This window comes from Lycium barbarum, chromosome 10 (assembly GCF_019175385.1).
Source record: "Lycium barbarum isolate Lr01 chromosome 10, ASM1917538v2, whole genome shotgun sequence".
Lineage (NCBI taxonomy): Eukaryota > Viridiplantae > Streptophyta > Magnoliopsida > Solanales > Solanaceae > Lycium > Lycium barbarum.
The window spans coordinates 118082851-118104563 of NC_083346.1; the positions used below are offsets into that span (position 1 = coordinate 118082851).

The 21713-nt window shown below is 33.7% G+C and overlaps 3 protein-coding genes across 3 annotated transcripts; all 3 read left to right on the forward strand.

Annotated features, from left to right (window-relative positions):
• The first annotated feature begins 747 nt into the window (after window positions 1-747).
• On the forward strand, window positions 748-2040 carry LOC132615447 (multiprotein-bridging factor 1c). The gene is made up of 2 exons (XM_060330053.1): window positions 748-990; window positions 1580-2040. The coding sequence occupies exons 1-2, from the start codon at window positions 862-864 to the stop codon at window positions 1886-1888; spliced, it is 438 nt and encodes a 145-aa protein (XP_060186036.1). The 5' UTR covers window positions 748-861; the 3' UTR covers window positions 1889-2040.
• A 3572-nt stretch (window positions 2041-5612) lies between these two features.
• On the forward strand, window positions 5613-7865 carry LOC132615072 (uncharacterized). Its single transcript, XM_060329626.1, has 4 exons — window positions 5613-6408; window positions 6501-6665; window positions 6749-7186; window positions 7267-7865. Exons 3-4 carry the CDS (start codon window positions 6824-6826, stop codon window positions 7843-7845), a joined length of 942 nt encoding a protein of 313 aa, XP_060185609.1. The 5' UTR covers window positions 5613-6408; window positions 6501-6665; window positions 6749-6823; the 3' UTR covers window positions 7846-7865.
• Window positions 7866-16401: 8536 nt separating this feature from the next.
• LOC132615387 (small ribosomal subunit protein eS21-like) lies at window positions 16402-18711 on the forward strand. The gene is made up of 4 exons (XM_060329992.1): window positions 16402-16540; window positions 17539-17633; window positions 17747-17879; window positions 18463-18711. Exons 2-4 carry the CDS (start codon window positions 17584-17586, stop codon window positions 18526-18528), a joined length of 249 nt encoding a protein of 82 aa, XP_060185975.1. The 5' UTR covers window positions 16402-16540; window positions 17539-17583; the 3' UTR covers window positions 18529-18711.
• The last annotated feature ends 3002 nt before the right edge of the window (window positions 18712-21713 follow it).

The following is a 21713-nucleotide window of genomic DNA, read 5'->3' on the forward strand; positions in this document are numbered from 1 at the left end:
TATTTACTAAAATTTAACCTTATATGATCAGTCTAATAATGAGATTGTACTACCTCTGTCCCAATTTATTGCTACACTTTCCTTTTTAGTTTATTCTAAAAAGAATGATATATTTTTACATTTAGATATAATTTAACTTTAACTTTTCTTTTTGTCCTTAATGAAATAATATACAGTCACACAAATGTCTATGACTTGTTTTATATCATAAGTTTTAAAAATCTTCTTTTATTTTTTAGTAGGCATTTGGCCATGAAAATCAAATATTTTTCACTTTATTTAGAATTTTGAAGTTGGAGATAAAGTTGAAAATGGAGTTTTGTTTTATTATAATTTTGTAAAGAATATTTTTGGTTGTTTGAGTGTATTGAAAGTGAAAATAATTTTTTTGGTATTTTTTAAATTTCAAATACAACTTTTTTTACGGCCAAACATCGATTTTCAAATTGAAATAGTTTTTCGAAAAAAAGTGAAAAATTCTCATGACCAAACAGGTCCTTAAATTTCATGTCTAGTTAAATTATATCACATAAATTATGACGAATGAATTAATCATTTTTACAACTACTTTGTGTGGACTCCAAGATATACGAAACTATTTCCCCTCAAAACAATATCCTTGGAGAACAAGTTTAAGCTGACTAAAAAATAACCGACCTTGAAGAGAACTTTCCAGACACCCTTCATTTTTATTAAACCATCCACATTCTACAAGAACCTTCCAGAGTCCCATACCATTATATATAAGCCTTCATCTTCCTTGTCATCTCACCATTCCAAATTCATTCAACTAAACAAAAACCATAACTCATTACAATTAAACACAATTTACATTCATTTTAATTTATTGGTTGATCAAAAATGCCGATGCGATCAACAGGTGGATTAAAACAAGAGTGGGAACCAGTCGTGTTGCACAAGCCAAAGACAAAGGCACAAGACCTGAGGGATCCCAAGGCAGTTAACCAGGCATTGCGAACTGGAGCACAGGTTTGTCGGAAAAAATAATTCAAAGTTGTAGGAAATTATAAGATGATAGCATTTAGTATTTTAATTTATGTCTAGTTAAAATTTATCATTAAATTTATATGAAGATAGAGTTTCATGTCTTATATTATATGAATAGATTTTGTACTGCTTTCTGTTTCAATTTATTTGTCTTATTTTTTTTTTAATTCGAATAGGTTTTTTCCTTGACAGCTCATTAATTTCAACTTTTCACATGTCTACAGTAAAAGGGCGTTTTGATACATTTTGCATATTTTTAGTAGGCATTTGGTCATCGGAATCAAATATTTTTTCGCTTTATTTTGAAATTTTGAAGTTGGACTTGAAGATTTAATTCTATTTGGTTATAGAAAGTGAAAATAATATTTTAGGTGTTTTGAAACTTTAATTTATATGTGAAATTTAAAATTTTCATGATCAAACGCGGATGATCAAATAAGGAGAGAAGTGTATAATTTTTTTTAAGTTATTGGGTTTTAATTAATTATTTGTACATATTTAATAAAAATTTTAATACAAATATATGGTTCGAATAAAAGTTACTGGATTCGGATAAAAATTTATACTACAGGTTCAAACAGTGAAGAAATTTGATGCCGGTTTAAATAAGAAGGCGGCTGCTGCTGCCGTTAACGCTAGGAAGCTAGATGAGGCAGCGGAACCGGCAGCGTTGGAGAAAGTACCGGTGGATGTGAGGCAAGCGATACATAAAGCAAGGATTGAGAAGAAGATGAGCCAAGCTGATTTAGCGAAGCAGATTAATGAACGGACACAGGTTGTTGCGGAGTATGAGAATGGTAAAGCGGTTCCTAATCAACTTGTGTTGGGGAAAATGGAGAAAGTGCTTGGGGTTAAACTTAGAGGTAAAAATCACAAGTGAAAAGTGTGCCTCTCTGTGAGGAGAAAGATTTATAGTTGTATTCTTGTGTTATATATTCTGGATTCTCCTTGTGAGATGTAAGGATTTCGGTGCTATAGCTATGTAAAAAGCTAGTTGTATGTGTTCATAATGTCCGTGTTTTTGTTCTTTAATGGCGTACTAATCTCAATTAATAGTTCTTATCTCAATCATTAATGATAATTATTGGTAATCATCTCAGAGAGCGATTGAACTAAACTTTGTTTTGTGATAGAAAATCACTCATTATTGTCATTTCACCTACAAAGTCACCTTTAATCAATTTCTGGCAAATGAATCAATTTAAGATTATTTAAAACAAATAACTAATTTGATTAAAACTTAAAAATTTCCACATCAACAATATTTATCGGAATTCAATGCCGGCTTGAATAGGAAGGCGACATCGGCCGCTGTTATCAACGCTAGGATGCTAGATGAGACGGTGTAACCGGCGAGACTTGAGAAAGTACCATGATTGAAAAGAAGATGAAGATGAAAAGAAGATGAAGATGAGCCAAACTGATTTAGCGAAGCAGATTAATGAACAAATAAAGCGATGCCCAATCAATTTGTGTTGAGGAAATGGAGAAAATGCTTGGTGTTAACTTGGAGGTAAAAAGCGCAAGTGAAAAGTGTTTAGTTTGTGTAAGATGGAAAGTTTATAGTTTTTGTATTCTGGATTCTCCTTGTGTTAATTGCCTTGTAACTTTTTCTGGTTAGAGCTATGTAAAAAACTAGTTGTAGGTGTTCATAATGTTAATGGTTCTCTCTTTTAATGGTATGGTCTTTTTTATGGCGATATATTTATTTTAAGTTGAAACAGGGTGAAATCGACTGGTAGAATGGAAAATGGTAGAAGTTTAACCCTAAAACTTAAGTTTGATTTGATTAAACAACTAATCACTACTTCTTTCTTTCTGATCCAATTATAATTTGGTACTCTGTTTATCGTGATGATGATCAATTCATATGTTCTGAATAAACTATCTACGTATCATTTTTTTGGGAAATGTTGGCATTATGGAAAAGGGCTAATGGACCTATATAAACACCTAGAACCAATTATTACGCACCAACTTAGCATCTATTGATGTTCTGAAACCTCAGCCCGTCCATGGAGTTGTGGACTAAGCACAACTATTTAAAACAAGAAAAAAGAAAAAAAAACAATCATCTTAATGATCTCACTAATTTTTTTCTTTTTCAAGATTTTTACCCCCCCAAAAAAAAAGTCACTCAGATTAAATACCTGAGTGGTTCAATATTTGCTTCAAAAAAGAAAAATTTCATCAGTTTTAGCTTCATTTTTCACTCAATGTTCAAATTTTAAGCCGGTATGGTATTATATTCCCGCTAACCTGTATAGCACAAGTTAGTTGGAAAAAAACAATTCAAAGATGTAGGAAATTAAAATTTAATATCATTTGGTATTTTAATTCAGCTCTAGTTAAGATTTATAGTCAAATTTATATAGAAATAAACTTTCATGTTTTGGATTAAAGTAAATTTTGTACTAATCTCTATGTTTCAATTTGTTTAGTTTACTTTGTTCGTTAGTTCGTTTTAAGAAAATACCATTTTTCCTTTTTGGGCAACGGTTGTTTTCAATTGTTTACGTGGTATGTTTAAGACACAAAATTAAAGAGCATTCTGGTGTATTCTGCGTATTTTTTAGTAGTGTTTGGCCGTAGAAATCGAATATTTTTCATTTTATTTGGAATTTTTGAAGTTGGAGTTTGAAGATCGAGTTGTGTTTGATTATAGGTTTTGCAAAAAATATTTTGTTGTTTGAATTAACCTGAAGTGTAAAAAAATGAACAAAGATTTTGCTTTTTAGTATTCAAATACAGTTTCAAGTTTATTTGAAATTTCTAAGGACAAACGTTTATTTCAAATAAAGTTAATAAATTTCAAAAAACGTGAATCATTCTCGTGGCTAAACGGGTATTTAATTTAAGATCACAAGATTTAAATTTTTTTTTCTTAAATTTCATATCAAGTCAAAATCAGACAAATAAATTAAAACGGAGAGAGCATTATAAATAGAGATAGTGCTAACTGTATTTTGCATAATGGAGATTGTAGAGAACTTTTGGATATTTATGATAAAGTGCATGGTGGATGTGAGGCAAGCGAAACAGAAAGCGAGGATTGAGAAGAACATGAGTCAAGCTGATTTAGCGAAACAGATTAATGAACGGACGCAAGTTGTTGGTGAGTATGAGAATGGCACAGCGATTCCTAATCAACTTGTGTTAGGGAAAATGGAGAAATTGCTTGGTGTTAAACTTAGAGGTAAAAGGTCAAAAGTAAAAATTCACAAGTGAGAAGTGTTTAGTTCGTGTATAATGGGAAGTTTATAGTAGCTGTGTTGTTGTGTCATTTTCTAGATTTTCCTTGTATGTCAAGGACTCAAGGCTATGTAAAAAGGGATCCGGAGCTTAAAGGGTATAAAAATACACAGTTTTTATCAAAAGGGAACGTTTAAAATTTATTATACCAAAAGGGGTATATCGTGGGCTGATCCACGATATACCCCAATTTTTTTTTTTTTTAAATTGTCAGACAAACGAAAAAAAAAAAAAATTACAAGTATAACGTGGACTAATCCACGTTATACAATATAAATTGTATAACGTGGATCAGTCCACGTTATACAATTTATATTGTATAACGTGGATCAGTCCACGTTATACAAGTTATATTGTATATTTGGACTGATCCTTTTGCCCTAAAATATTTCCCTTCGTTCCCTTCCCTAAAATCTTCCGCCGCTTCATTCCCTTCGTTCTCTTCCATTCTCCTCCATTGCTTACAGAACCTCCATCTTCTTCTCCTTTTCCTTCTCCTCTATTTTTTTTTAAACCCTGCAATACAATCTAATTTTTGAAGCAACTTCTTCATCTTTATCTATTATTGCTATTTAAATTGAGGTATTTTTTCTAACTCATATAATATTGTATATTTATAATAGATATAGATCTGTTTGTCCTATATATCTTAATTGTTATTTTTTATTTGTGTTATTTAATACGTTTATGTTATTTGTGTTATTTTAATTTGAACTTAAAATATGATTGTTAGAAGCATTATTATATAAAAGGTCCGATTTGTTTAGTAGCACTTTTGAAGAAATTTATTGTTATGTTGCTGTTATTTTTGTGGATTGTTATATAAAAGATCTGAATAACTAAATAATATATTTTGTTAGGGATTGTTATGTTGCTGATATTTTTGTTAGTTTTGTGGATGTTTGTAAAACGTGGACTGATCCATGTTATACAAAATATATTGTATAACGTGGATCAATCCACGTTTTACAAGTATAGATCACTATCTTAAAACATTGTGGAACTGTGGATATTGCCAATAATAGACCGATGATGACATTTTCGGTACAAGAAAAAAGAATTGTGAAATGTGTCATAAAGAATCGAATTTTTTTTCCTCCCTTTTTGTGAATGTTGCTTTGTTTGATGTATTTATGCATTACCATAGTAATTTATGACTGCAGAACCTGTAATTTCTTCAATATATTTTGTTTTGAATTTTTATACAATATATTTTGTTATGGATTGTTATACAATATATCTTGTTATGGATTGTTATACAATATATTTTGGTATGGATTTTTATATAATATATTTTTTTTAATAGTGAGTTACTCCAAATAACTTAACCTGGACTTCATTTTTTTTTTATATAAGGTATGGAGTTTCCACGGGTATGCGTACATCCGGGGCCAGAAGTGTACGATGTGTTAACACTCCAGGAGAAGCATCGATCAGAGGCTGTGTGGGATGGTTCCTTGAGAGGACCGACCGGATGCCTGTTTCCTCGCCGCGCGGATACTGAATTTTGGAAGCATGTGAGGCGTCATCCTTTTCATCCTCGCATCCTTGACTACTTTGGCATGTGTGGATTTAGGGGAGTAATAGAGGTAGGATGTGTATCATATGATTGGGCAGTCATCACTGCACTTATAGAGAGATGGCGTCCTGAGATGCACACCTTTCATCTGCGTACAGGTGAGGCGACCATCACATTACAAGATATCGAGGTCATGTTTGGCTTGGTTGTATGGTTATCCCTTGAATAATCTTAATGCTAGATATATAGATATTGGTGGGTGGCAACAATTGATCCATGAGCTTACTGGTTGGGCACCCGGTCTGGATTGTTTTAATGGTGTTAGTAGGTTAGAAGTACATAAATTAATTGAATATATTAGAGGCTTAGATGATATTACAAATCAGACCCCAGAAATTGATGTGCAACAGCGGGTTAGGTTGTACTTGCTATGGCTTTGTGGCGGCACGATATTTCCGGATAAGTCCGGTGACTTACTTAATTTAGATTATTTGCTTGACATGCGTGACCTTAGAGCAATGAATGAACAAGCTTGGGGAGCGGCTGCATTGTCATATTTGTTTACTTGTTTATGCCGTGCTTCGTTGAGGAAAGTCAAGGATGTGTGTGGATTCATTTCCTTATTGCAGGTACGTGACCTTTAAAATTATATAATTTTATTTGGTTGTCCTATTTGATAGTTATAAGGTTTTTATGTATTTATTTTTATTTTTTAATATAGGTTTGGGCTTGGGAGCGCATTATACCGATGCAGCCACCATGCAGGGCTCTTCCGCCACACACGGCTCTTGCACGAAGGTGGACTCATCGTAAATCCCACGAAAATGAGGCACGTGATGTTTTACCCATATGTAGGGATGTATTGGACAACCTAATAGATGGCCAGGTATTTTATCATAATTATGGTTGTTAATGGCGTTTTGATAGAATAGTTACGCTTATGTGTAATTTATGTTCTTTCTATCGTAGTTTGTGTGGCAGCCTTATTCAGAGGCCATCATCAATAGACTCCCTGAGTGGTGTCTGCGTGGCTGAGATATTTGGATGGCGAAGGTTCCCCTTATTTGTGGGATCTATCGAGAGTGGCACATGGTAGACCGCGTTCTCAGACAGTTTGGTAGGAAGCAACATATTCCGGGTCCATGTGCAGAGATTGATCCTTTTCATTACAAACGTGATAAGCGGTATGCTATAAAAGTGGAGGATCAACAATATTTTACAGAAACAGACTTTTTGTGGGGAAATCGTCGAGATAGTTTAATTCTGGCCGAGTATGAAACTCAAGATCCAGAGTCACTATCAGAGTATTTTTGTTGGTATCGACGTCACTCGCGCACTTTCATAGGAAATCCTGCGCATAAAGTGGATAGAGGATACCAACACATGGCAGGCAGGCATGAGGCACTGGTACGTACATTACATTCCATTAGATGTTTGATGTCTTTATATGTGTCTTAGACCACTATCAAATCTCGATTTTTTTTTAGGCTTTAGGACATCAAGAATCATACAGGTTGGCTCAGCAGACTATTCAAGATCCAACCAAGTCTAATGAAGTGAAGGAAATAGCAGAGATGTTTAGCCACATTAATACAGAGTCCATGGCTGCTGCCTCTCTGGGGACGATGTTGAGTTTCGCTCCATATTATACACCACCGGCAGAGTATGTTGAGCCGCCTACTATGCAAGTGCCTCGTCATCAACATCCTAATGTACCAAGACCTGCGGCGCGTGGTAGAGGACGCCAATCAAGTAACAGACGGGGTCGAGCTCCCGTGGATCACCAGTTGGTTGATGAGGAAGAGGTTCGTTTTGATCAAGATATGCCCAGCTCAACGATGCATGCAGATGATGATGCATATCACCCAATAATAGATTTTATGTCCAGCTCATCGACGTCTGCTCCGGAGGTTCAATCACCAGCGGTAATTAGAAGTGAGGGGCCTTTTCAGGCATTCGCATCGTCTGGGCCTATTAGCCTGGCAGTTATGGCCCAACAGTTTGGTGGTCAGACAAGCAGCTCTTATGGGATGACTGACGGGCCTTTACCTGCATTCACTAGATAGAGCTCTTCAATTGGGAGGAGACTGAGTTTTACCGATGTGAGTATTCTAACCACTCAAATAGCTTGTATCTTGTTTAAAGTAATGGCTACCTTATGTGTTTATATTATTTATTTTGCATAGTCTCCCATGGCATTTGATGTTGGATCCTCACACATTCCTGTGCCGGATGTACAGACTTTAGAGCCACAGGTTAGCTTTTAATTCAATTTTTTTTTAGACTTGTGGTTGTTATGTGGTGTTTTGTCTTGGTTGCTTTGGTTGTTTGTGTTGGTATATGGTATTGGAGGAACTCCTTGTTACAGGGGAGATGCTGCCCGATTTTACGTAGACAATCAATTTTTTTATGGCATTTACAGGATACAGGTGTGATACAAGAGGAGGTTCACCAACGTAGATCAAAACGAGAGCGTCGTCAAACTCGGTGTGGCACGGGGGGGAAAAAGGGACACTGTAAAAATTAAATTTTTATTGTATAGTGGGTAACTTCATGTTGAAGTATTAGTATGTAAATTTTATTGAATTCAATTTTAGATGGAAAAGTTACTGTTTTTATTTGCCAATTTCTGTCTGTTTTTATTCAATTCTGGTTCACCTCGTTTCTGCATATTTAATGTGTGTAAAGTTTGCAACAAAATTGAATTGGAAAACGTTGGAGTGTAATTTTGTTGGCCAACGTTTTAAAATATGAATTGCAAATCGTTGGCTGGCCAACGTTTTGCAATAATATGAATTGTAAAACGTTGGCTGGCCAACGTTTTGCAATAATATGTTCGTATTTTGTAAAACGTTGGCTGCTAACGTTTTTCCTCCAAAATCGCAGAATACATGCGGTCATCGAATCTGCCATACAATCGTCAAATCAAGCGTGTTTTGCGTAAAATCAAATAGAAAAATCCGTGAATCATTAACGTTTTACAAAATATGAACATATTGTTGATTGGTAATTGATTCGAGAATTTTTTTTTACGCGAATCGTTGCAGTCGTCAAATCACGCATGCTGCTGTAAAAGTAAAAACGATCAATAATTTGTAAATTTATTTGTGTAAAATCGTCGAATCTGCCATGCAATCGTCAAATCAAGTGTGTTTTGCGTAAAATCAAATAGTAAAATCCGTGAATCATTAGTTTTATATAAAATCACAGATTTGTATGTCTCACTGAATTCTACACTTCTCTATTGTAGACTTCATTTTTTACGAACTCTCAACTTCTCTCTTGCACTCTCCATTAATTTCTACTTCTGTATTCTGTTGAAAAACATATGGCGGAAAATTATGTAAGAGTTAATTTATATTGGGGTGGGGAAGTTGTGTACGAAGAAGGTTCAGTTAGATATAATCGTCGTCCGGAAGCCGTACAACGGTTTCCAATTTCCCTCAAATACGATCGTCTACAACATGTTTTCATAAGCAAAATGGCCATATCTGATTCAAATCTTTCGGTGGTTATCACTGGACGATATCCAACATCAATTACAGCTAGGGGATTTTCCATTTACGAGGAAACTCTTATTTCGGACGATGACTCCTTATCGTTATTTCTTCGAAGTCCTGATATATTTAGCAATCATATCAGTATAGCCACACTTGACATGTATGCAACTGTTGAACGCTCTACTAATGTTGGAGCACCCATTGACGATGAGTTTGATATTCGGGGTACTACGTATCTTCCCGCTATGAATATTGGGCTTCAAAGAGGTACACTTCAACAAGAAACAATGGTAGGAGTTGGTAGTCAGTCACATAACTTTGGTTGGACTATGCAGAGCTGTGATATTCCTGGACCGAGTAGTGCTCCAGATACAACTGAATTAGATGGCGGGAGTATAGTTCGATATCACCCTACTCAAGTAGAGTCATTTACAGAAAGGTAAATATAACGATGTTTTATGAAAACTTTCTCATTTACGTTCTATTCAATGTCTTTGTGCGTTTAACCATCACAAGAATACAACATATTATTTAGTTCTCATGTACTATTTTATAATATAACTTTCAGGATAACTATGTAAATTATTATACTGCAAATTCTAACTAACCTCTTTCATTGTTCATCCATGGAAAATAAAAAGAATACAACATGTTATTTTGTTCTCATGTACTATTTTTATAATATAACTTTATTTTTATTTTTCATTTTGTAATCGGCATGTTATTTTGATTATTTTTTATTTTTTAATTTGTCCTTGGGGTTAATATAATCTTTTTAAATTTTAATTTTATTTATTTATGTAGGTGTAACGATTTTGAAGAAAACCCCGTGTTGACTCAGCTCACACAAATTGTGAGCAATAACGACGTAGCTAATGATCACTCCGATAAGTCAGATAGTGATATCCCATTAGATCACACAGAAACAGACGATAATCACTCATCTGATGGTGATGGTCATTCTTATGAAGACATTACTACTCCGAGTGATGGTAACGTTAGCTACCATTCTAATGCGATTCCATATTTGGACAACATAGAAGAAGGCCCGGATGATTTTGCCTTCATGAGAGATGACGGTCCAATTCGATCTGCACTTTGGGATTGTAATAAACCTGAATTTATCAGATCAGGTTAGTATGGTGACAATGAATATTCTTTTTATTTGTTGGACCATTTTTAAGGGGTTGATAATTTTTCTTGTACTATGCAATTAGGTATGTTATTTCAGAACAAGCAGGAAATGAAAGGCGCAGTGAGACTATATTGTCTCAAAGAAAATAAAGAGTTCATTTGTGATCAGTCCAAAGGTAAATTTTGGAGGGTTATTTGCAAGCGTCATATGTTGGGGTGTGAGTGGATGATCCGTTTTAGAGAAATTTCAAGTGGTATGTGGAAGGCAGGCAAAGCGGATCTCCACCACAGTTGTCTGACGGATGATTACAGAAAGGACCATTCCAATTTGAACAGTCACCTAATTGCTACTACGTTGATACCATATATTATGGTCGATCCATACATCAGTATTAAGTCAGTTCAGCAAAAAATAAAAGGATTGCATTTGTTTACTCCTAGTTATAGAAAAGCACAAAAGGGGCGTAAGAAAGCTATTGAAATGGTATTTGGTGATTTTGAAACCTCTTTCAAGACATTGCCCCGATACATGGCTGCCTTAAAATATTTCAATCCGGGGACCGTTGTTGAGTGGGAGCACCAATCAACTACAATGCAAGGTGAACACATCTTCAAGTTTTTGTTCTGGGCTTATAAACCAAGCATCGATGGATTCAAAAGTTGCAGGCCTGTCATCTCAATAGACGGTACTCATCTGTACGGTAAGTATGAGATGAAACTGCTAATTGTTGTTGGAATTGATGCAAACAATAACATTTTTCCACTTGCATATGCTATTGTTGCACGTGAGAGCTTTGAGTTCTGGACGTGGTTCCTTGTGTTGTTGTGGAGACATATTGTTCGTGAGAGACAAGGAATTGGACTTATTTCTGACCGTCATCAAGGAATCATGCAATGTGTCCAAACACATGATTGGTTACAACCACCATCCACACACCATAGGTTTTGCGTTCGACATTTGAAAAGCAACTTCAATAAAAAGTTCCTCAGTAGTGACCTTGAGAAGCTAATGTGGTTGGCGGCTACAGAGCACCAGAAGAAGAAGTATAAAATGAGGATGGAACAAATCAAAACAATGTCATCTCCAGCGTATTTGTGGTTAAAAGCTCTTCCGGAGGAAAAATGGACATTGCATAAGGACAACGGTCATAGGTGGGGGGGCTATGACAACGAATGTCTCCGAATCTTACAACGGTTTATTAAAGAAAGCTCGTGGATTGCCAGTTACTGCCATGGTCCGTTATACGTTTAAAAATCTTGGTTATCGGTTTGTTGAGAGAAGCACCCTTGCTGATTTGTTGATTGCGGATAAAAAGTTTTGGCCGCGCGCTGTTGAAAAGAAGTTTGATGAATACTGGGAGAGGTCCCTAAAACATACTGACATGCACAATACAATGCAACTGAAGGGGTCTTTGAGATTCTAACATTTGCACACGAAGGTAAGGGCGGAAATATACATAAAGTCTCTGCCGAAGGGAAAAAAATGTTCGTGTGGAAAGTGGAGAAACTACCATATGCCATGTTCACATGCAATTAAATTTTGTGATATTCGCGGAATTCAACCAAAGACCTATGTTAGCAAGTACTACAGTTGCAGGTTTTATAAGCAAACGTACAGTGGAAATTTTTCACCGTTGGGTGATGAGGCATATTGGCCACCTTCTCCCTTCAGTTTAATTGCAAACACTGAATACGAGCGAACTTCAGGAGCGCGGAGTACAACTAGAAGGAGGAATGAAATGGATATAGCTCCTGCTCGCATGGCTAGAAAGTGTAGTACGTGCAAGCAAACAGGTCATAACAAGAATCGCTGCCCCGATAGAAATCAGTAATTGTTGTTGCTTGTTGGTTTTTATGTTTTTTCTTAACTTGTACAATTGTTGTTTCTTTATGTACTCTTTCAAGAATATATAACATGTCTTGTGCAGTTTAATAGTTAGTATGTAATTTAACATTTACCATTCAGTTAATGTGTGACGTTTATTTAACTTATATTTAATTTTTTATTTCTGTTCGCATATATAACACATTTAATTATTTGCATGTGTTAAAATATTTATTTGAGTTAATCATGCTTTAAAAATTTAAAAAATCAATATTTTTTTTTTATTAAAAACATAACCGAATATGATTTAAATCTAGACAACGTCTTATAGAGTGAGTATTTGGAAAACGGAAAAAAATTTTGGAAAATTTATTTACAAGTATAACGTGGACTGATCCACGTTATACAATATAAATTGTATAACGTGGATCAGTCCACGTTATACAATTTATACTTGTAAATAATTTTTTTTTTTCGTTTGTCTGACAATTTAAAAAAAAAAATGGGGTATATCGTGGATCAGCCCACGATATACCCCTTTTGGTATAATAAATTTTAAACGTTTCCTTTTGGTAAAAACCGTGTATTTTTATATCCTTTAGGCTCCGAACTCACGTAAAAAGCTAGTGGTATATGCGTTCATAATGGTGATGGTTCCGTTCTTTAGTTAATGGTATGGCCCTTTTCGGAGTTAATTCTCATACAATCACTCAGTTATTCGATTTTTTTTTGTTTTTTGTTTTTTCGTACTAGAAAAGTCACTCAGTCAATTTCGGGCTCGATGTATATTTTCAGAAATATCATTTATGTGGACTTTTTTTTATTATTATTTATAAAAGCAATTTATTCCAATTAAGTAAAACGTGAGTCAATTTAATGATATGATTAATCAAGATATATATAGCTTTTTATTTTTTTTAAAATTTGGCTTGACAAATTTTCCACTTAAAAAAATTTACCGCAAATTTTTCGTCGCCTTGAATAAAAAAGGCGGTAGCTGCTAGTGTTAACGCTAGAAAGCTAGATGAGGTGGCGGAACCGGCGGCACTTGAAAAAGTGCCGGTGGATGTGAGGTGAGCTATACAAAAAGCGAGAATTGAGAAGAAGATGAGTCGAGCTGATTTAACAAAGCAGATTGATGAACAGACATAGGTAGTTGCAGAGTATGAGAATAGTAAAGTTGTTCCAAATCAACTTGTGTTGGGGAAAACGGAGAAAGTACTTTGTTAAACTTAGAGGTAAAAATCATAAGTGAAAAGGGTTGAGTTTGTGTGCGGTGGAAAGTTTATAGTTGTTGTATTCTTGTGTCATTGTGGATTTCAGTGTTATATCGACTTAGTAGGTGTTTGGACATGAGATGAAATCATCGTTTGGATATGTGATTTCATCTCATGATGAAATCCCAAATCATCCAAAAAGATATGATTTGACATTTAAAATTATGATTTCAAAAAATATAAATGTAAAATTTGATCATCCATACGTTTATATTTTGTAAAATAAAGACCCATAAATTGGTATATATATTTACCAATCATGTTTACTAACCATTTGTATTAAATATTAATCTGCAAGTTGGTAAAATATATTTACCAATCATGTTTACTATGTGAGAGGATTATATTAAAGAGTAGTTACATTACTATTCATATTAAAATTTTCTTTTTATTGAACCAAAGTTTGATCAACTGATGTTGTATTTTTTAGAAAGGTCTTCTAGTAGAGTATTAATTTTGTTATGAACTATGATTTACTCATGTGGTAAGATTGTATAAGAACTGGGAAAATTTTGATGGTTTTCACAACTTGTGGGGTTTTTATATTTATAAAAAAAACTGCAACTTAAAAAATTCAAATTTTATGTCCAAATATGATTTCATCTCATGAGATGAAGTCATGCCCAAACGGCTCCTTAGTAACTTTTTGAAGTTATGGCTATGTAAAAAGCTGGTGGTATGTGTTCATAATGTTAATGATTCTCTTTTTTTAAATGGTATGGTCTTTTTTGTGGCAAAATATTTATCATAAGTTGAAACAGGATGAATTGATTCACAAAAAGTAAAAATTTAATCCAAAAACTTAACTTGGATTGATCAAAGAACCAATCACTTTGTGATTCGATTGTGGTATTACTCTGTTTATCGTGGTTGAATTCACATGCCTTGGAAAAAATATGACGTACTATCATTTATTTTTTGGCGATTGTTGGCTATGCGAAAAAAGTGACGGACCAATATAGACATCTGAGAATCAATTTAAGCTTTTCATAACTATAAACATTGTTTTAAGCCTGATAATTATGAACATTGTTTTGATATGCCTGGGATGATTCTTTTCCGTTCTGTCCATGGAGTTTTGGACTAAATAACAATTACAAAAAAAAAAAAAAAAAAGGAACCACAACAACCATAAGCCTAGTTGCAAATTTGATATTAGTCCGCCCCTATTTGGAGCGAAAGCTTTTACGATTCCAGCATTCGCATTGAGTAACTTCATATATGTAAAATTTTACAAAAGGTTGTAACTATCTTTTGTTTGGAGCGGAAATTTTTTGTATTTCCAGCATTCATATTGATTAATTTCGTATATGTTAAAGGTTGGAAACACAACAAAAATATGTAAGTTGAAATTTTGCTCAATAAGAGTCAAGATAAGCCAATTGAGACTCCCCAGAGGATAATTGTAATCTAAAATATAATTAATTTTTGGAAATTGCTTGTTTCGTTCGATTTAATTTTTTTAATAGGAAAAAAGCCATATGTGGACGATGCAAAATAAAACGATAAAAGCTATCGAGTGTGAATATTTAAAGCAAGAAATCTGCAGACCAAGTTCTCTATGTGAAAGAAGTGATGTCGTAAATACTAGGCAATATTTCATCAAGGAGAGAATTATGGGAGCTAAAATTCGTTGTCATTAACTCGAATGGTTACTTTTGCTTGGCTATTTAGAATTTTAAATATTATTCGCCTAATATTGGCAGGCTCTATATATCCATCGACGCGACATTACATATCAGATAAGGAGAATATGGATTGTGTGCCGAAAAAATAAGAAGTTAGTTCATCTTTAATCAGATGCCTAGGAGTCTGAGTTCTTTTGGTACGGAGTCGCATTTGTTAGGGAGCGCTTTACTCCTAATGTGGTATATTCTCGTGCGAATTTGGATTTAGTCGGATCCCAATGTGAATACCCGATACCGGATGAGAAATTAAAAAAAGAAAAAAAAAAAGAAGTTAGTTTGTACTCCTAACACGTTACCTTTTGAAGGATGAAATGGGCAATAGCCACTTTTTGAACGCTAATTACGTTTCAATCAGCATTTAAAAATTATTTAAAATTTTAATTACTTTTTAAGTAAAGAAAGATTATTTGGAGGATCATAGTGCTAAATTAAAATATAGGAACTTTTCAAAATTTAGTGCAATTTGAAGTACAAGAACTCAAGGAAATGTCTCCGAAAAGCATGCGTAGTGGTTACTATACTAAAGTTTCACATTTAAAAGTATGAAGTTTTATCACGTTATGCTCAGGGGCGGAACTAGCTCCTCGGGTGCGGGTTCGGCCGCACTCACTAGCTTTGATCTAAACTTTATATTTGTATTAAAAAAATTCATTGAACATATACAAATTATTAATTTAGAACGCAGTAACTTTCAAAACTAAAATCCCGAACCCATAAACGTCAAATCCTGGCTCCGCCTCGAGTTATGTTGAAGTTTCAAGATTTCAACTCCAACAAAGTGTGATAAAATTTCACTTATATTTTGTCCCCATTTTTTTTTTTTGGAAGAATGATTATACTTTAATTAAATTTTAAGGTAATAGCTAGTACCTTGTTTTTTATTAATACTATAAAAACACGACTATTTGTCAATTTCTCCCAAATTCTTGTAGAAATTGCACGGTTTGCTCTTCAAAAGGGCTGGTCTTTAGTTTTTGCCCTTCAAAACTAAACTTTTGCTTAGCGGGACACTATTAACGAGGAACATAACTTGTGAAATATTATAATGTAAAAATATAAATTTATGGCCCGCAAAAAAATCGTTTGTTACGAGGGACATCAATTAAAGACCAACACAAAATAGGAACAAAAGTTCAAATGACCCATTCTTAACGGGTCTTTTCTAATTAACGTGGGCCGGATAGGTCAAGCATAGGTTTTTGTAATTACACAAAACAATCAGGGTTATTTAAGTCATTCCATGCAAATTTAGGGTTTTATCATAAGCCTTTAAGCTTTAGTCCCTGCTTTTCTCTCCCAAAGCACATTCATCGGCGTCGTCACTATCTACTTTCCAGGTACAATTTCGTTCACCAAATCATGGATTTGCTTTTTTATTATTATATATTATTATGCCTATTTGTATTTCTATTTTTTTATTTTATTTTTTGGATAAATAATGTGTGATTCATTTTTATGTTAGCTTAATTGATTTCGCAACAGATGTTGTATTTGAATGCTGTCTTATCTTTTGATTGTGTTTTAAAGTAGTATGCTTTGCAGTGTAATTGGTCTGAGTAGGGTTATAACTTTAATTTTCAGCATGTTTGTCCAATAATGTCCTGTTGTCAATTAATCCTTTCATATTTTACGGGTCTTAGTTTGACTGGGCACAGAGCCTAAGAAAAGTGAATAGAACTTTTGAATATTGTTGTTTTAAACTAAAGATGCGTATGATGTACGAAAATGCCTTAATCTTGTGGTCTTAAATATGGCATTGGGATGTTAGAGTTAAAAGAGATACTAAATATAGAAAGTGACATTTTTTTAAACAGACTAAAAAGGAAAGTAGGACAGGAAGTATGATTCATAATGTCACCGCTCGTTGTTCTGGATGAGAAATTTGTATGCACGTGGGGAACTTCTTTTTTTTTTTTTGATAAGTGACTAATTTGGAATTTTGTTTGTGAAGATAAATGATAGAGTACATGTTTAAATTATTCAAATTTAAAACTTTTGAGGTTATATTTTTGTTATCAAGCCAACTTTTGTATTCACACATCCCACACCTATAATGTTTCCGTTTACGTATCTCTTAATTCTCAAGTGAGTCGAACTTCTGAAATCTCTTGATATTTTTCATTTGATTCTAACTTGTATCATGTTGAGTTGGATGGTCAAAGTTTTAATTAGTTTCACTTTTGTGGATGCCTTCAAAATTGTTGGAATTGCTTCTGTATTACAATCTGTTATGGAAATGTGAGTGGCCTAATGTAGGTTCGCAACACATGGAAAAAAAAAAGACACTGTTTTGTTAGTGACTTGTAGTTTGATTTGCTTCCCCTCTTAAACCCAGGAGCTTTCCACTTCTAAAGTCTATTCGTGTAAAGCAATTGTCAAGATGCAGAACGATGAGGGACAAAACATGGACCTTTACATCCCTAGGAAGTGGTATGTATTTCTTACTTCCTTGCGCCTTGATTAGATTCAGTTTGCCGTGTTCATCTATATAATGAAGATGTATATTAGGTTATTTAGATAATTAATGTGCTATTTTGATGCAGCTCTGCCACTAACAGGCTGATCACTTCCAAGGATCATGCATCTGTGCAGCTCAATGTTGGGCATTTGGATGAGTTTGGCCGATACACTGGACAGTTCACCACTTATGCTCTCTGTGGGTTTATTCGTGCCCAGGTAATATTCTTTGTTACTTTTGAATATCACGTTAAAGGAATTTTACCTTAGGATTGTTCTGAGTTATGCCAAACAGTTCATGTTCTTTCTTTCAAATTATTGGGGTTTCTAAGATTGAACTATTGGTTGTGTCTCATGGACTTATAAAAAGCACGACATCATGTGAGGGAGAAATGGTTGCCAATTACACGGCTCACTAGCCTGAAGTTGTGGTGCATATTTAGTTCCTTGTTGCAGTTCATTTTAGGTAGCTTGTTCTCAGCGCGACACTGTTTTTCTTGTCCCGTTCTTTCTGCCAAACAGAAACTGAAAATCTTTATTGATATAAGGATCTTTGTATACTTTAGTTGCAGTATTAACTCTTTGCCTATATTGGTGGATGGCAGTCAACTAGTTTTATTATCCCTTTTCAAAGGCTTGTTACCGAAAGAAAGATGTTTCTCACTTATATTTTTGGAGCTATGATTCAGGCACATGGTTATCTGATTCTTCTTGCTGGAGTTATTTTCTTAGAATCCTGTTCATTTGCTTTCGACATTCATCTTGTGTGCTAATGCAATTGACATGAAAATATTTTCTGCAGGGAGATGCCGATAGTGCTCTTGATAGGCTCTGGCAGAAGAAGAAAGCTGAGGTTGGACAACAATGAGAGTTTTCTATTTACTTTTGTATTACCAGCAGTTCTTCGTTGGTGTTAGTCGCTTTCATTATTAGTCAAATGGAATTGCATCTACATAACTTACTCTATTTTAGTGCTGTAACTTGATTTCGTACTGTTAAGAATTTTTTTGGAGACGGTGAACAATATGAGCTCTGTGAGTCATTTAGCAAACCTCATGATCCTTTTCTTCCCGTTGCCAATTTACCTCGCACAAAACTTGTGTTTCGACTTTTTTTTTTTTTTTTTTGTGTTTTTATTGTTGTATGGCAAGCCCTTTTTTAGTGCAGGTCCAAGCTTTCGCTCACCTTGACTATTCTCAATCGGATACCTATCAGGTTACTCTGCCCCTCGAGGCTTAGACAAATTGGATAAGATCTTGTATCCCTTCTTTCTTCTCCTTCATAGGTGTCATCATTTTGTTCTCCATACAACTTTAAGCAGCTAGCAAAGTTGCATAGCTTTATGTGGTTACCCACTCACCCTAAAAATGAGCTAAATTCTTGGGCATGGACATAATAAACGTGCTTTATAGGTAATGCTAAATCTGATCTCTTTTTCTCTTGTATGTGCACCTTATGGTTGGGTTCCGAAGAGGTATTGTTAGTTTCTCCAATCAAGTAAAAATAGAAATGTTTAGTGCTCCTCCATCTCGGGAATCGCAGAAAGACGTATATAACAATAACTTCCTCGTTAGTGCTTTTGTTGCAAGCCCTTGATGGTTTTCAAGACCGAAGAAAAAAGGTTGCCAATTTTATTTTCTCCTGGGACGGAAGTGTCTTTGTAATTTCGAAATAATCCAGGCAAATGAAACGTTTATTAACATGTTCTTGACGCTAGTTGTGTGATGTTTTGTTTTTCAAATTAGTGGTTGTATTATTTCATTCATAAATTTTAAAATTGTATGGAATAGTCATTTTTTGAATTGATCTTTGAAAATAGCCGTATCTGAAAATTCATTGAAAAGTAGTTAATTTAATGCGGAACACCATGTAGGGCTTTCTCCTCTAATCTGTCTCGAAGCTCTTTTCCCCTTTAGTTACTTTTAAGGGAAAAGGGTCGAATATACTCTCTACTTTAGTTTATTGGCTAATTTTGTTTTCCGTTAGTCAAAATAATCAAACATATTAGTCAAAATAATCAAACATATTCCTCCCATTATAAGTTGGGGCTAAATATACCCTTACCGTTTAAAAAATACCCTCATTTCTAACATATTCCCACATAAGCAAGTCTAGTCATTGGAATTAGGTGACATGGACGATACATGACATTCAACTTATTCTATATGGTGCTTACATGACAATTTTAAAATTGATTTTTTTTAAAGCAAATATGAAAAAAATGTCTTTTATTAAAAATTTGAAACTTTTTTGTTTATTAAAACCCATTTTTTTAAAACATATTCCCGAAAATTGGATATTATACTCAAAAAATCTGGAAAATGATTTTTTTTTTCTAAATTTGGAAAACTGTAAAGTATTTTTGTTTAAAAAAGATGTCCTATTTTTTTTTTTTTTAAATCTGGATTAATTTTAAAAAATCTGAAAAACTGATTTAAAAAAAATCATTTTCAATTTTCTAGATTTTTTTTAAGAAGCGGGTTTTATAAAATAAAAAAAAAATCAGATTTTTAATAAAATTCATTTTTAACAGATTTGTTTTTAGAAAAATCAATTTTTCAGATTGTTCTTAAAAAATTTGCCACGTAGGCATCACATAGAATAAGTTAAATGCCATGTGGCGTCCATGTCACCCAATTTCAATGACTAGACTTGTTTATGTGGAAATATGTTAGAAATGAGGGTATTTTTGAAACTTTGCAAACGGTAGGGGTATATTTGGTCCCAACTTATAACGAAAGAGGTATATTTGACTACTTCAGTTAACGGAAGGTAAAGTTAGCCAATAAACTAAAGTAAAGGGGTATATTTGACCCTTTTCCCTACTTTTAATGCGGAACACCATGACAATTGCATCTATGGCACCTTCTAACATCTCGACTATATGTATTTCAAACTTAAACAAGTAAAAAATTGAGGAAATAAGATTTCTTGGCCTCTTATAATTTGAATAGAAAAATGACTTTTTCAGATTTCTTGTGTGTTTCTTTTCAAATCTCTGATGTGTAAAAAATGAAGATTTCTTGTAAAAGAGTCATAAAACTAAAAAATGTTGTAAGCTAAATAACCATTTCTACCTAAAAAGTCAGAGTCTTGTCGAGGAAATAAGATCTCTTGACCTCTTACAATTTGAATAGAAGAAAATGTCTTTTTCAGATCTCTTATGTGTTTTTTTCATATCTCTTATGTATAAAAAATGAAGATTTTATAGAGGACCAAAATTCCATTTCTCCCAGTATTGTCATGGTTCATGAACATCGAACTAAAATAAAATACAATATCATGGCTGCATCTTGAATTTCATACAAAATATTACTCCCTACGTCACTTTTACTTATCCACTTTAGCATATTAAGAGAAAAATAATTTTTTTCTATTTTACCCTTAATATTAGTTATTTATTTCTAAATCATTTCTCAAATATATTGAGACTTTACACCAATTAATATATTATAATAAATAAGCACTTTATTATTAGTAATTATTAAAAAACGGCCAAAGTATATTGTGAACAAGTAAAAATAAAAAGGAGGGAGTATTTTGGAGTTTTACATTCGTAAATTCGAAATCTTTTGACGCTGTCATGGATTAAATTATTAACAAAGTTGGGACTATTTTTCAATTACAAATCCAGAAAATGGCTATCTATGAAATTTTATTCGTCAATTTGTGAAATAAAAAGGTATAGTAACAACTAACAAGTTGGACTTGTCAGCTTACTCGACAGAGTAGAAGACGCTGCTAATAACCGGCAATTTTGTATGTTCAAATTGCAAAATCGAAGTTATTTAATCATTTTTGGCTTCTTCACCTAATTCTAGATTAGCAATCATTAGTACACTTTACTTCAGCAACTTCTGCCTCTAACATAGTCGAAGTCAGGATTCGAAATTTTAATTCTTTAAAATTATTGGGTTTTTAATTAATAATTTATACATATTTGACAAAATTTTTAATACAAATATATGATTCGGACAAAATTTGCTGGGTTAGGTCGAATCCATACCCAAAGGGCTGGCTCCGCCCCTTGCCCTCTAAGGTACCCCTAAACTC